Source organism: Pleuronectes platessa, chromosome 6 (genome assembly GCF_947347685.1).
Source record: "Pleuronectes platessa chromosome 6, fPlePla1.1, whole genome shotgun sequence".
NCBI classification, from domain to species: Eukaryota; Metazoa; Chordata; class Actinopteri; order Pleuronectiformes; family Pleuronectidae; genus Pleuronectes; species Pleuronectes platessa.
In genome coordinates this window covers 12697102-12709396 of record NC_070631.1, presented here as the reverse complement: position 1 = coordinate 12709396, position 12295 = coordinate 12697102, and the positions used below count along the sequence as shown (strand labels likewise).

Genomic DNA, 12295 nt, shown 5'->3' with positions numbered 1-12295 from the left:
GTCTGGATAAAAATAAAAAAACATATTTATTTAATAGTAAATTCAATATTTACTATTCCCCTCGGGATTGTGGAAATTGTGAAAACAGTGGCAGTTACTATTAATTGTTTAAAATTTTGCAAATATCTGATTTGACTTCTGGTCATGCCATATATGTGTGAAATTGTCGTTTGAGAGCTCAATATGTGTTACTGCAGCATGATAGATGTAAACCGTTTGTCCATTGTGTGTGTGGCAGGTAGACAGCCTGGTCATGGTGCCAGGCCGGGTACACCAGAGCCCGCTGGCTGCTCTGGCAGCAGGAGACTCTGTGCACCTGCTCGACCCACGAGACGAAAAGCCACGGACGCTCCACTCGGTCTATGGACATCCTGTCACGTGCCTGGATGCCTCCGACTCCCATGTTGCTCTCGGTGTGAAGCGCTCAGGCTGGACAATGCACGACGGAGGCAACAAGGTAAGTTCAATATGTGGAAGTAGGGAGATATTGATTTATTGATTGCTTGTTCTTGCACAATGTGCTACAACATTTTAACTATTTTAAACTTTGCAACAGAAATAGTCTGTCAGTGCCTACAATGGTCTTTTTGCTTATATTGATGTTACCTTCAAATTCTTCATGATTCTATAATCTGTACAACCCAAGCAACAACGTAATAGTCAGTAAATACTGAAATTGATTGGTGAATTTGAAATATACAGTTTGTTTGATAACAATTTGCCTAAAAGCACATACTCAGATTGTCGTTGCTGGTAGCAATAACACAAATTCAATACATTCAACACTTGTAAGTATTTTATTAACCAAATGGAAACTTGTAATATAGATTTTAATAATACATTTTAAAATCATAGATCCAGTTGACCAGTGTGCAGGTATTAGTAACAATCCGAGATCTTCTTCAGCTGTTTGACCCTCACAGTCTCTGAGCACATGGGACACACACCCTCCGTCTTCAACAACAGAGTGAACTCCGAGTAGAGAGCAGGGAATTCACAGTGAGGACACTCTGACCAGTCTTCCTTCAGCATGTGGCGACCCGTGGCGATGCAATAGGGCACGTTGTTCTTGCAGGAATAACACTGCAGCTCGTTCTGTGGGAGCTTGCAGCCACAGAACGGACATGGAGTCTTTTCCTCCTCCAGATCTTTACCGGGACGTCGAGCAAACCACTCAATCGTCCTCCGGTACTTCTTTTCGATCTCGTCTCGGTACTCTGGTCTCATCAGCACGGCTGCAAGCCTATAGGCCGAGTCTCTCAACCCGGAGCGGTGACACTCTATGACTGCTCCCGTCAGAATGGGAACAACATGTTTAGGAAACCGGTTGATGTAGTTGGAGAGTCGGATGAGCATGTGGCCTGCTTTAAGGTGTTCTCCTCTGTCCCTATGCAGCTTCGCAAGTTTGTAGGAGTGATAGATCATCAGATTGGTGGTCATGTCCGTAGGGATCTTAGCCTTCTGGGCCCTCAGCTCCGTGTACATGCTGAACAGCACTTTATGGGCGTTACAGTAGTGCCCTGCACACTGCTCCTCTCTGGCGATGATGATGGCGGTTCGAGCAGCCTCCTTGTGCCGCTGCAACACCATGTAGAGACGGAAGAGGTACTTGGCATCCTTGGGAGTGCCGTCACTCTCCCCCATCAGGTAATCTATCAGCTGATTGGTCATAGAGCTGTCTTTGGCCTGAAGCACCGTCTCAATGGCCATCTCCACTGCCAGGTTGTCGTCAGTGTTGGAACACTTCAGGAAGTTTATCAGGGCTCTGCTGTACTGTCCACACTTCTGGAAGAACTTTCCAGCCTGCAGATGTTTCTCCCCTCCTTCAAAGTAGAAAGCGATGCCCTGGTAATCCTCCTGTGTCCCCTCAGAGCCGATGATGTCAGCATAGACCTCCATCTTTCCGCGCTGCGCTGCCAGCTGGAAGGCGTTATCTTTGTACTTGCACAGAACCAGGAAATGGATGGCTGAGCTGTCGTCATTCAACCGTATGAAGAACCTGGTGACCATTTTTACTCGATCAATGCTCGGCGTCTCCATGACGATGCGCACAGCGTCCTCAGGGTTGTTCAGGTGGTCCAGCAGAACTCGGATCACGTTGTCCCAGTCCTTCGCGCTCTCATAGGCCCGGGCTGCGTCCTCGTACTTTCCATCCGCCTCTTTGGCCTTGGCATATTGCAAGTGGATCTCGGGAGAGGAAACCTGTGGCAGCAGGTCTCCCACCTTCAACCAGTTCTCGCAACGAATGTAGAGCGACGCAGCCTTATCATAATATTGGCCTTTCTCATAGAGCTGAGCAGCTTCAGCGAATTTGTTCATGCTCTCCAGTATGGCTCCACATACTTTCTTGAGCACACTGCTCGGGTGCCGAATAGCCTGTGCGGCTCCTTTCTTGATGTCACCCATTCTGATGGACATCCTGGCTATACCTGCTTGACACGCCTCGTCGTGCTCCTGGAATTTTTTATTGCGGGTCATGCCTCTTTTATAGTGAGCCAGTGCGTTCACATAGTCTCCAATTAACTCAAAGTGGACAGCATATTCTTTTGATACAAAAGGGATCTGATCTTTTGCTAGCCTCTCCGCTAACATAAGAGCGCTCTCCCAGTGCAGCAGGTCTCTCCTCATCTCCAGGGCAGCGACTGGGCAGTTTGAGGACAGGTAGAGGTTCTGAGCTTGATTGTAGTCTTCTAGGACCTTGGCCAAATGTCCTGCCAGCAGATTCATGTCCACTGTACCCTGGATAGCCTGCAGGGACAAGACCATGTCCATGTTCCCACTATTGTGGTAGACCTCGATGGCCAGATCGACCTCTATGTGGAGCAGGCACGTTTTGCCTAACTCTGCCCAGTCTGCATCACTGCCTGCGGACTTGCACAGATCCCAGGCTTCGTGGAACCTCTTCAGCATGAGAGCTTGTGTGAGCTGCTTGCTGAACTCAGGCGGCGAATCTGTGGATGTGTTGGGTGAGTGCCTGAGGAATGAGTGTGTGCTCAGAGCCACTTCACTGGTCTTCCCACTTGCTGTCTGACAAGTCAGAGCCCCGTTGTACATTAGCAAAGGCTTCTGGGAAAACAGGAGCGTGGTGCTTCCCACCAGAACCACTCTGGAACCGTATATGGTGGTTTCATGCAGGGCGTAGGTGTAGACCTTGTCTTTGTCATAAGCTACAAACTCTCCTCTGTCAGCATGCCAGTTGTCCCACAGCACTCCTGTAATGGTGGGAGAGAAGTTGGGGAGCTCGATGCAGGGGTCCTTGGTATTTTTAGGGGAGAGCAGGAAGCCGTTGTTCTTGTCATCGATGATGACCAGCCGAGTGCCAGCTGGATCAGGGAACACTTTCCTCACGCCGACTGAATGGCTGTAGATGCTCACAGTCCTCAAGTCCTCCACCAGGACACACACTACTTTACCTGAATCAGTGCCGTAGTACAGGTAGTCAGCAGTGAGGGCGTGGCAAAGGATCTGACCATTCCTGTCATCATCAGGAAACGACTTCATCTGTTTCTTCACCTCATGGCCTTCGATCAGGTGCAGCTGCACCTTTCCCTCGAAGAGCGCTGCTGCGTAGTTGGAGTTCAGGCACATACTGGCTATCGTCCCCAAACACTTAAAGTCCTTAAGCTTCTTAAAACCAGGTTCATTTTCTACAAGTGCGTAGAACCAGGCTCTCTTGTTCATCCCCACCGCCACATGATACGGTCCAACTGCAATGAAAGTGGGCTCGATGTCCACTTCTATGGCCACAGGGGTCTCCCCTTCCACCTGGTTGGAGACAGTGACCTCCAGCGAGGAGGTGAGGTACGCCAGCCGTGTACCAAAGCTGTCACCCAGAATAGGCAGCATGGTTAGGAAACCATGGAGTGTCCCTTTCTGTGTTGAAATAGCCAACAGCTGTCCGTCATCTGTCCAGCTCAGATGGTCCAGACCTTTAGTCTCATCATCAAATCTAACAACATGAGTGTTATCTTTGAGCTCAGACAGGTCGTGGATCATTATGCTGTTGTCCCCACAGGAGGCAGCCTTGTTAAATGATGATGAGATAGCCACACTGTTCAGACTATCTTTATGGTTGTGAGCCGGGTAGAGCTCCTTCCCAATCTCCCTGATGTGAGTGGAAATATTCACCGTGTATCCATTGGAGAATCCAACGAGTATGTTCCCATCACCGTACCAGTGATACGACACGATGTTTCCATAGCGGCGCTGGAAGGTCAGTTCTACCCCGTTCTCAGGATCATTGACGTTGAAAAGCATCAATATCTTCTTTCCCACAGACACACTCACAGTGCTCTCTGCTGGAGAAGACCTTTCATCTGTCTTCATCACAGAGAAGTTGATTTCATTAGGCTCACCGCAAAGGGTTGTCCGTCTGATGGTGTCCCCCTTATGATTGCTAATGCTCAGCGTGTTGTCTTCACTTCCAAGAGCCAGGAGATTCTGAGCACTCCAGCACCCACAGGTGATCTTTTTTGTGTGTTTACCCAGAACAGGGATCTTGCCTGAAGTTTGCTGATTGTAGATCAACAGGTTTCCTTTGACCGTCCCGACAGCAAACATTGGGCTCGTCTTTGACCACAAGATGAGAGACATCTGATCTCTCATGCCGCTGTTTATCTTGGAAGACTTATTGACTCTCGCATCCCAGAGGAAGATGGACCTGGATCTTAAAGCTATCACAGCCAAAATGTCTCCATCCTTATCCCAGTCCATACCCACACAGCGCCCTGGGAGGTTGAGTTCAGTCCACTTCTGTCCATGTCGATCAAATATTTTCACTGAGTTGTCTTGTCCGGCAACAGCAATGAAATTACCAACGGTTTTCTGCCACTTATAGAGTAGGTTAGAACCCGCCCAGGCTTTGTCAGCAAGAGTAAAAACCTTCTTCATTTCTGAGATCCGGATTCTACTTATGCTGATAAACGGGTGTTGATAAACTGGTATAGTGAGTCAAGTGAGCGATACCTGACTCACTATACCACTTCTCCTTTGATGAACCAACATAAAGGTGCATTTACCTAACAAATCGACCTTTAAGGGGTGTCACCATCATAAGCACATCATAGCATATAAATATTACTCTAGAGTATATTACAAACACTCCTCTTCTCCCCCCCCCCCCCCCCATCAAACTTTATTCATTTAGCACCTTTCAGACAATCATTGCAGTTAAGTGCTTAACAAGCCATTCACAAAATGTTATAAAAGTATTAGTCTGTTCAAAGGCTAATGTACTAATACATTACTAATACATTATAAAATATTACAAAGTAAATGGGAATTAAAAAGTTAAACAAGAAAGAATAAATACTAGTAAGATAGTCAAATGTATCTATAATACACTGATAAAGTATATATAAACTTATATAAACTTTATTACAGGCTCAAGGCCCACCTGATAAAAACAATACACACAATACATACCATGTAGGTGTGAGTGTGTCCCTGAATGTTGTCGCTGTGATGGACAGGCTGTACCCCCCCCCCATGTCAGCTGACCCCTAAAGAATAAGACAGGAACACAGATGTACTGAGTTTCACAGGAGGCTGAAAACAGACGTGTGTTTCTTTTGAAAAAAAGAGACTTGCAGCGTCATTTGAGTTTTAATTGAACTAAAAGCTGCCTCTGGTTCAAACCTTGTGACGATGATTATCTGCTTCATTGTGAACAGCACTCTCATACTATGAAAAAATCATCTAGTGTTTGTGTGTAAATGGAAGTGATGGAGCTGTGTCAAGGCGTCTTTAGAGCAAACTAAACACAAAGAGAACATTTAGTTTAATTTAAAGTTTGGTCTGATCTGTGTTTATAGCAGACAAAGCCACTTTAAATAGCAACAGGTTCACCTAATTACTACAACCCTGAAGTGACCTTTAATAAAGTCTTGTTCCCTGAGCTGCATCTGTTTGTTTCTAATCAGGGTTCCCACGGTACCTGGAAACCATGGAAAACATGGAATTTATTTTTTCATTTTCCAGGTTTGGAAAAGTCATGGAAACTGAGCAAAAGTGAACACTTACATGGAAATTGAAACAGTTATCCTGGAAAATTGTATTGGATGATGTGTAAAATAGTAATAAAATGAAACTATTGAGCACAGAATTAAGATAAGTTTATAAAAACCCTTTACATGTGAACAGCTCTTACTGTAGATAGAAATGGATGATCCCATGTTGTAGAACATGCTCTTGGCATCCTATCTGGTGTATTGGATGTTGGAATTTGATGAGGCAACCTGGTGATATGGACTTTAAAAGTATAGTTTCGGATTGGTGGACTTCGGGAATAATAACCGAAAAACATTACTCGCGATCTCAATAGAAGGGTCAAATACATGCATTTCCCAGCCAACACGGGAGCCTTGACATCTACAGTGAAACTTCTTATGCAAGTTTATCCTCAAATGTAAGAAGCTGTGTTTCAACTGTGTGATAAACCTGGGTTTATCAACGTTAGTTAGTAACCTGTGCAATCTTGCTAGCTAGCAAGCTGCAACTTGCTAGCTTCAGCTTACACTAGAATTGTTGACGTAATTTTTACCTTGCTTTTAAAATACTAGAACTATGTTCGATCCCCATATGTATTTCACTCATTGATTTTTCCTAAAACCGTGTTATTCAACACATTTAGGGGAGTTTGTTTTGAATTTGGATTCATTAATGATGGTTAGCAAGCACATGCAGTGCAATCTTGCTAGCCAACATTCAGCTTGCTAACTAACTAGCTAGTGTTGGCTAGCTTGCGTTGCTAGCTAACTACCAATACATTTTCACATTAGGCTGTGACATTACTTCTATACTAGTTGACATGACCAGTCTAGTCTTGATCAATTTTGTAACATTCATTCTTATATCTACTTTTAGCTATTTTGTGATTTTTCGTTTTTTCTTTAAAAAAAATGATACTACTAAATAGGAACATTTGGGGTGAGACATTTTTGAGGTTGCTGTACTGAGGAACCACAGGGGAACCAGCCTTATGTTTTTCCTTTTAGGTTCATTAGTTTGATTTACAAAAGCTTTTACAGAGTAAGGGTAGGCATATTACCTCTTCTACGTAAGACTCATAATCTCAAATGTGTGATGCATTACAGGAGTGAGTGACAATGACACGCTGTAGATTCAGGATGAGGAAGAGAAGAGGGGAGAAGATGAAAGAGGAGGATACAAGAGTAGAGGATGACAGAGGAAAAGGGAGAAGAGTGGAGAGGAGTTGAGAAGAGTAGGAAGAGAAGACGAGCGGATACGAGAGGGGAGGTGTGGAGAGAAGAGGACAGGATGAGATAGGAGAGGAGTGGAAGAGAGAACAAATATCAATCCCAGTGCTCATGTGTCTCAAAGTTCCCGTTCAATAAGTTGTTGTTCATCTACAGATTGTTGCATTATTTCATGCATTGATATATCAATAAGACATAATCTCTAAGCATTTACAATGTAGACTTGACTGGCACATCTTTTAAATCAAGTTAGTAGTCAGGTGTCCTAGGGGGTTGTGTTTGTGAGGGGAGGGGGGCGCGGAAAGCTTCAGGGGCCTATAGATCATTACTTAATATGGTACCTGGAAAATCAGGAGGTAGCATGGAATTTTTTTTCAAGGCAAGCGTGGGAACCCTGAGAAATTGTTAACCAAAGTTTTAACAAAACAATTACAAAGGCGGCGGTAGAATGAACATCCACATATGAACTGGGGTTTGGCACAAGATGGTGATATGCACCTTTAAAAGTTAGTCACGGGACCTCGGCCTGTCTCTCTAGAGCTTATCACAATCTAAAAGAAAAACAGAAAGAGCTGCACAGGAACCCAGCAGCAAGCAGGGGGCAGCCTCAGGACATCACATGGAAACAAGTAGCAGCAGACTGTGATTCTTGTAAGGCGTCAGAACACAAGGTTGTAAACTACTGGGTTATTCTCTAACAATAGATTTTTAAAGCATAATAAATCATCCAGTATCTAAAATCCCAAAATATAAAAGTAACTTTTAAGTAAGGCTGTCAAATATATGAAGTTAAGTAGAAAGTATTTTCTCTGAAGTGTTTATCAAATGCAGCATAAAATGACAGGACACAACCACACGATAATTTGTCCATCTTCTTGATGTGCTTAGTTTGTTGCAGTAATCGTCAAGCGGTGCGGCCTAGCCGGTAACGTGTTCGGCCACCAACTAGAAAGACCTGGGTGCGATTCCCAGTCTTTCCCATTGTCAAGCTGAACTCTAAAAATTGGCAGGAATTCTCCAATTATTTGCAAAATATCTTACACTATGCAAATTTAAATTAATTAAATATAAAAACAGGAAAAAAAATTATTAATGCGCACCTCCTGCTTCTGCGCAGGAGGTGCGCAATGGCCTTCTGCGCAGGGTGTGCGCGCGCATTTTTTTTTTTTTTTTTACATTAAATCAATTTTTAATTTATATTTTTCTTTTATATTAAATTTTATATTACATTTTTTATATTTAATTTTTCATCATCATCATCATTTCTCCACGCTGGTTCAGGGGTAAATGATTCTGGTCTTCACCGGTGACTGACCTACGCAAGCCTGTAGCCGCCACCCCCCCACAGGAGATTATGTGCTTGTGCTTGTATGTGTGGCTGCGGCGCCACCTGGTTCTTCCCGGCACTACGCTGCCGGTGCGAACAGCCCAAGTATTCTACCTCCGGTGCGTCCCGGGGTTAGAGGATGATGGTGTGACGTTAATGTATTGTTTTACATTGCATGTGTCACATCATGATAAATCAGTCTCCTAAGTCGCCTGTACCAGGAGCCGCCCCTGTCACTGGTTATCTTGGCTCGCTGTCTGGCCGGTAACCAGCCGTCCGGACCGCTCCGTGAAGAAGGAGGAGGAGATGTCTCTTTACTTGGAATGCGGCCACTTTATTTCTCGGATCTACAGCAGGAGCAACACTCGCATCACCTCTAGGTGGTCCGTCACTTCTCCTTACAAACACACTTTTAGCGTCTTTTCCCACAATACCCTGGTGCACTACGTCACACACTACAAACTTCCTTAAAGGGGCAGGCCATACCTGCAGCACAACAGCTCTCGGTCTCATATACAGATGGCAAGAGAAAGCAGAGACGCAGACTCAGCAACTACATCCGAGATCCGATGCACCTTATTATTATCTGAGGGATTTTTACACACTGTCTGATACAGATTCCGACAGTAAAGGCAAGGGGTAGTGATGGATAAGGTTTTCTTTAACAAGTTAAGTCTTTCATTCTCACTTTCCACCTTAAAACTATGAAATGAACTGAACTATGAACTAGTTCAGAATTTAAATGGTGAACTATGAACGTGAACTATTCATACTTGTATGAACTGAACTTTGAACTAGTTCATGAGAGGTGTGAACTTGCACAACACTGACCACCGGTCAACACAGCATAGAATGACACACACACACACACAATAATTTGTCCATCTTCTTCCTGTGCTTAGTTTCTCATGGGAATAAAAAGGTAATCCAATCCTTAATGTTAATGTAACAGCGGCGTGGCCTATGGGGTAGAGTGGTCGTTCCATAATAAATCCTATTCCTCATTGACAAGTGCAATTTACTGTATTGTAGAATGAGTTGACTATATCTAATTAATAATTTTAGATTTCCCCCTGTGGATCAATAAATCATATTAAGAAATCATAATTAATTTGTATATTATGTTTTACATTTTTAATCTGCATTGGCAAATAACTAAATGGATTGTGTAAAATCGCATCTGAAATGATATTGTAATGTAAGTGTAAATTTTTAATAGTAGTTAAAAACAAGAGTTTAAAATTCTACTGTGACTGAGAAAATTGTCAAATCAGCACCTTTGAGAAAATGGGTGCAGCAAACATTTGGAATTGTTGCTTTAAAAGTAGAATGAAATTTATACGGAGAAATAATATATAAATATCATCAGTTTATCATGGGAACAGAAAAACTGAATTCTGAAACACTGCACCTTGAAGCTGCAGTGGAATAATACCGTGTTTCCCATGAGCTTCTGATGTTCTATAACACCAGATTTCCCATGTTTCACTGCGGTCCAAACAGGGTGACGTCACAATCCCTATAAATACGACGTCGCAGGTTTGTGACGTTCTCCTGGAAACACTTTTGGTTAGCGGTCGGTAAGTGGGAACTCTGCCATCGGCATCAGAATCCATGTTAATCACCTTGTTTTTAAAGCCATCGAGCTAATTCGTTACCTGTGCTCCTCTGTTTTCAGCCTCCACTCCTCGACATGAGAGCCAAGGTTAGTGTTGAACCACTCTGTCATACGATAACCGTGCTTTGTACTCATGCTAACACCTGTTAGCTAGCTAGCTAGCTAGCAGGCCCAAACAGCCCGCCCACGAGAGTTCGCCTGTGACTCTGTTTCTTTGCCAAGGCTCGTCTCATTTCAGTTCTGTGTTTATCCAATGCGTTTTTACATGAATGTGTACAAACGGCAAAGTAATTCTGTTTTCTTTCCCTTCCTCACAGTGGAGAAAGAAGCGCATGCGCAGGTAAGATTGTCAAACACGCTTCTGCTATCTGCCCGAGTTTTAAAACTTGTCCTACTCTCACTATATCTTGATGGACACGTGTCATGCTCATTTGATGCAAATGTTCTTGATAAATGTTGATCGATTGGTCAAACCGTCATTTAATGCACAATCAAATTGACTTAGATATCATTAGATCGCTCACACTGCTGTGAACTACTCTGGCATCATACAGGCTAATATCACCTGTACAGAGTTTCCATCATTTCAATCTTATGAACTACAGTGAAACTGTATAGTACTCACTAGGGCTTAGAAATAAATGCCAAAATAGGAATCACTATAAAATGCACTTAATAATGTAACAACTGCCTTGTGCATCTATATTGTGTAGTGAGGTTAAACAGACTTGAAAAAGGTGTTTTACATTTCCCCCCTTATCTGCTCATAGTCTTTATGACCACACCCTTCACTCTGGAGTTGAAGCATTTTTATCTCATGGCCCAGCTCTAGTAATCTTTCTTCGTCCCGTCTGAAGTCTAACCGGCTCTTGTGATCATCTTGCAGGCTGAAGCGTAAAAGGAGGAAGATGAGGCAGAGGTCCAAGTAAGCTGTTTTCTCCGCCATGGCTGTGACTTCCAAAGTTTGAAACAAGCGGACCAGACGAGCACAGCCAGAGATCCAGGACCCCCCCTCCTCCCAACATCTAGTCTTGAAGTCAGCAGTGTCCATATCGACCTGATGCAGCGCAGCAGCAGCTGATCGATGCCACAGAGCTGATCCAGGACCTGCTGGACGTCAGGCTTTTCCACTGGGACTTTCTGAACTCCTTGTTCCTAATTCCTCAACTTTTTTCATTTGTTTTTGTTATTGATTAAAGGTTTTGGTTTAAAAAACAGAATTTGCACAACTTTCTTTAATTTAAAAGTACAAATGCTTCAGATTTCTCAGGAGGTCTTGTAAATAATCGTGTTAAGATTGTTGGGTTATATTTTAGCTTCAGGGCCCTCATTATGATCATGCTGTTCCCGTGGCTTTTGAATAAGGTCAATATAGCTGCAGTGTAATTATACAGGGTAACATTTAAATTAACTTCGTAGTAGAATCCTGTTCAGAATATTCAGTTTCAAACAAAGAAGCTACTTAAAAATGTGTCAGGTTAAACAATTCGTCAAATGACTTCCTTAAATGTGTGTATACATAAATTTCTGCAATTTAATTTTTGAGGAGTCAAACTCTGCTAATTTCAACCACTTAAAACTGCTGATTTTTACCATCTTAAAAAAGCACATCATTGTTACTGATTTGTTTAAAAATATTGCATATGCCAAACGTGGCAGCTTAAGTCCATTTTGAAAGTGAAATCAGTAGTTATAATACTGTAAGTAGTACATGAAATAACATCTGAAAGATACTAGGGTTCACATCTAGAGTGCGCTGTTGACAAACAATCGTGCTGTAAATTGTTAGTGTTATATTGTGATGCCCAGAATTGATGCATATTTCAAGGCCTGTCATCTGATTCAATCTTCATAATAGATTTTTAACTAACGCTGAAAATGTAATGTTTGCTGACAAACATAACATTTCTATTTAATAACCCAAAGTGTTCAACACGTTGCACTCACTTGTCGTGCAGACTGGCAACGCAAAGGGGAAGTTGTGGGCAAATTTAATTTCTTCAAAAAATATTGCAGTTTCTGTGCCCTGTCCTGTGACTTAGTGGGCATGTGTAGCCTTTCAATAGAGCCCATTGCAAGTCATATGGCTTGACCCAGATGGCAAATAACCCTGACAGTCCTTACTCAAGGTCA

General features: G+C 43.1%; 1 protein-coding gene and 1 long non-coding RNA gene across 2 annotated transcripts; one reads left to right on the top strand and one right to left on the bottom strand.

Annotated features, from left to right (window-relative positions):
* Window positions 1-866: 866 nt before the first annotated feature.
* On the bottom strand, window positions 867-4890 carry LOC128442858 (WD repeat-containing protein 19-like). The gene has a single exon (XM_053425462.1). The coding sequence runs from the start codon at window positions 4888-4890 to the stop codon at window positions 880-882; it is 4011 nt and encodes a 1336-aa protein (XP_053281437.1). The 3' UTR covers window positions 867-879.
* A 5133-nt stretch (window positions 4891-10023) lies between these two features.
* On the top strand, window positions 10024-11382 carry LOC128442351 (uncharacterized). The gene is made up of 4 exons (XR_008338828.1): window positions 10024-10124; window positions 10223-10249; window positions 10480-10502; window positions 11049-11382. It is a non-coding gene; the product is annotated as an uncharacterized LOC128442351 (long non-coding RNA).
* Window positions 11383-12295: the final 913 nt, after the last annotated feature.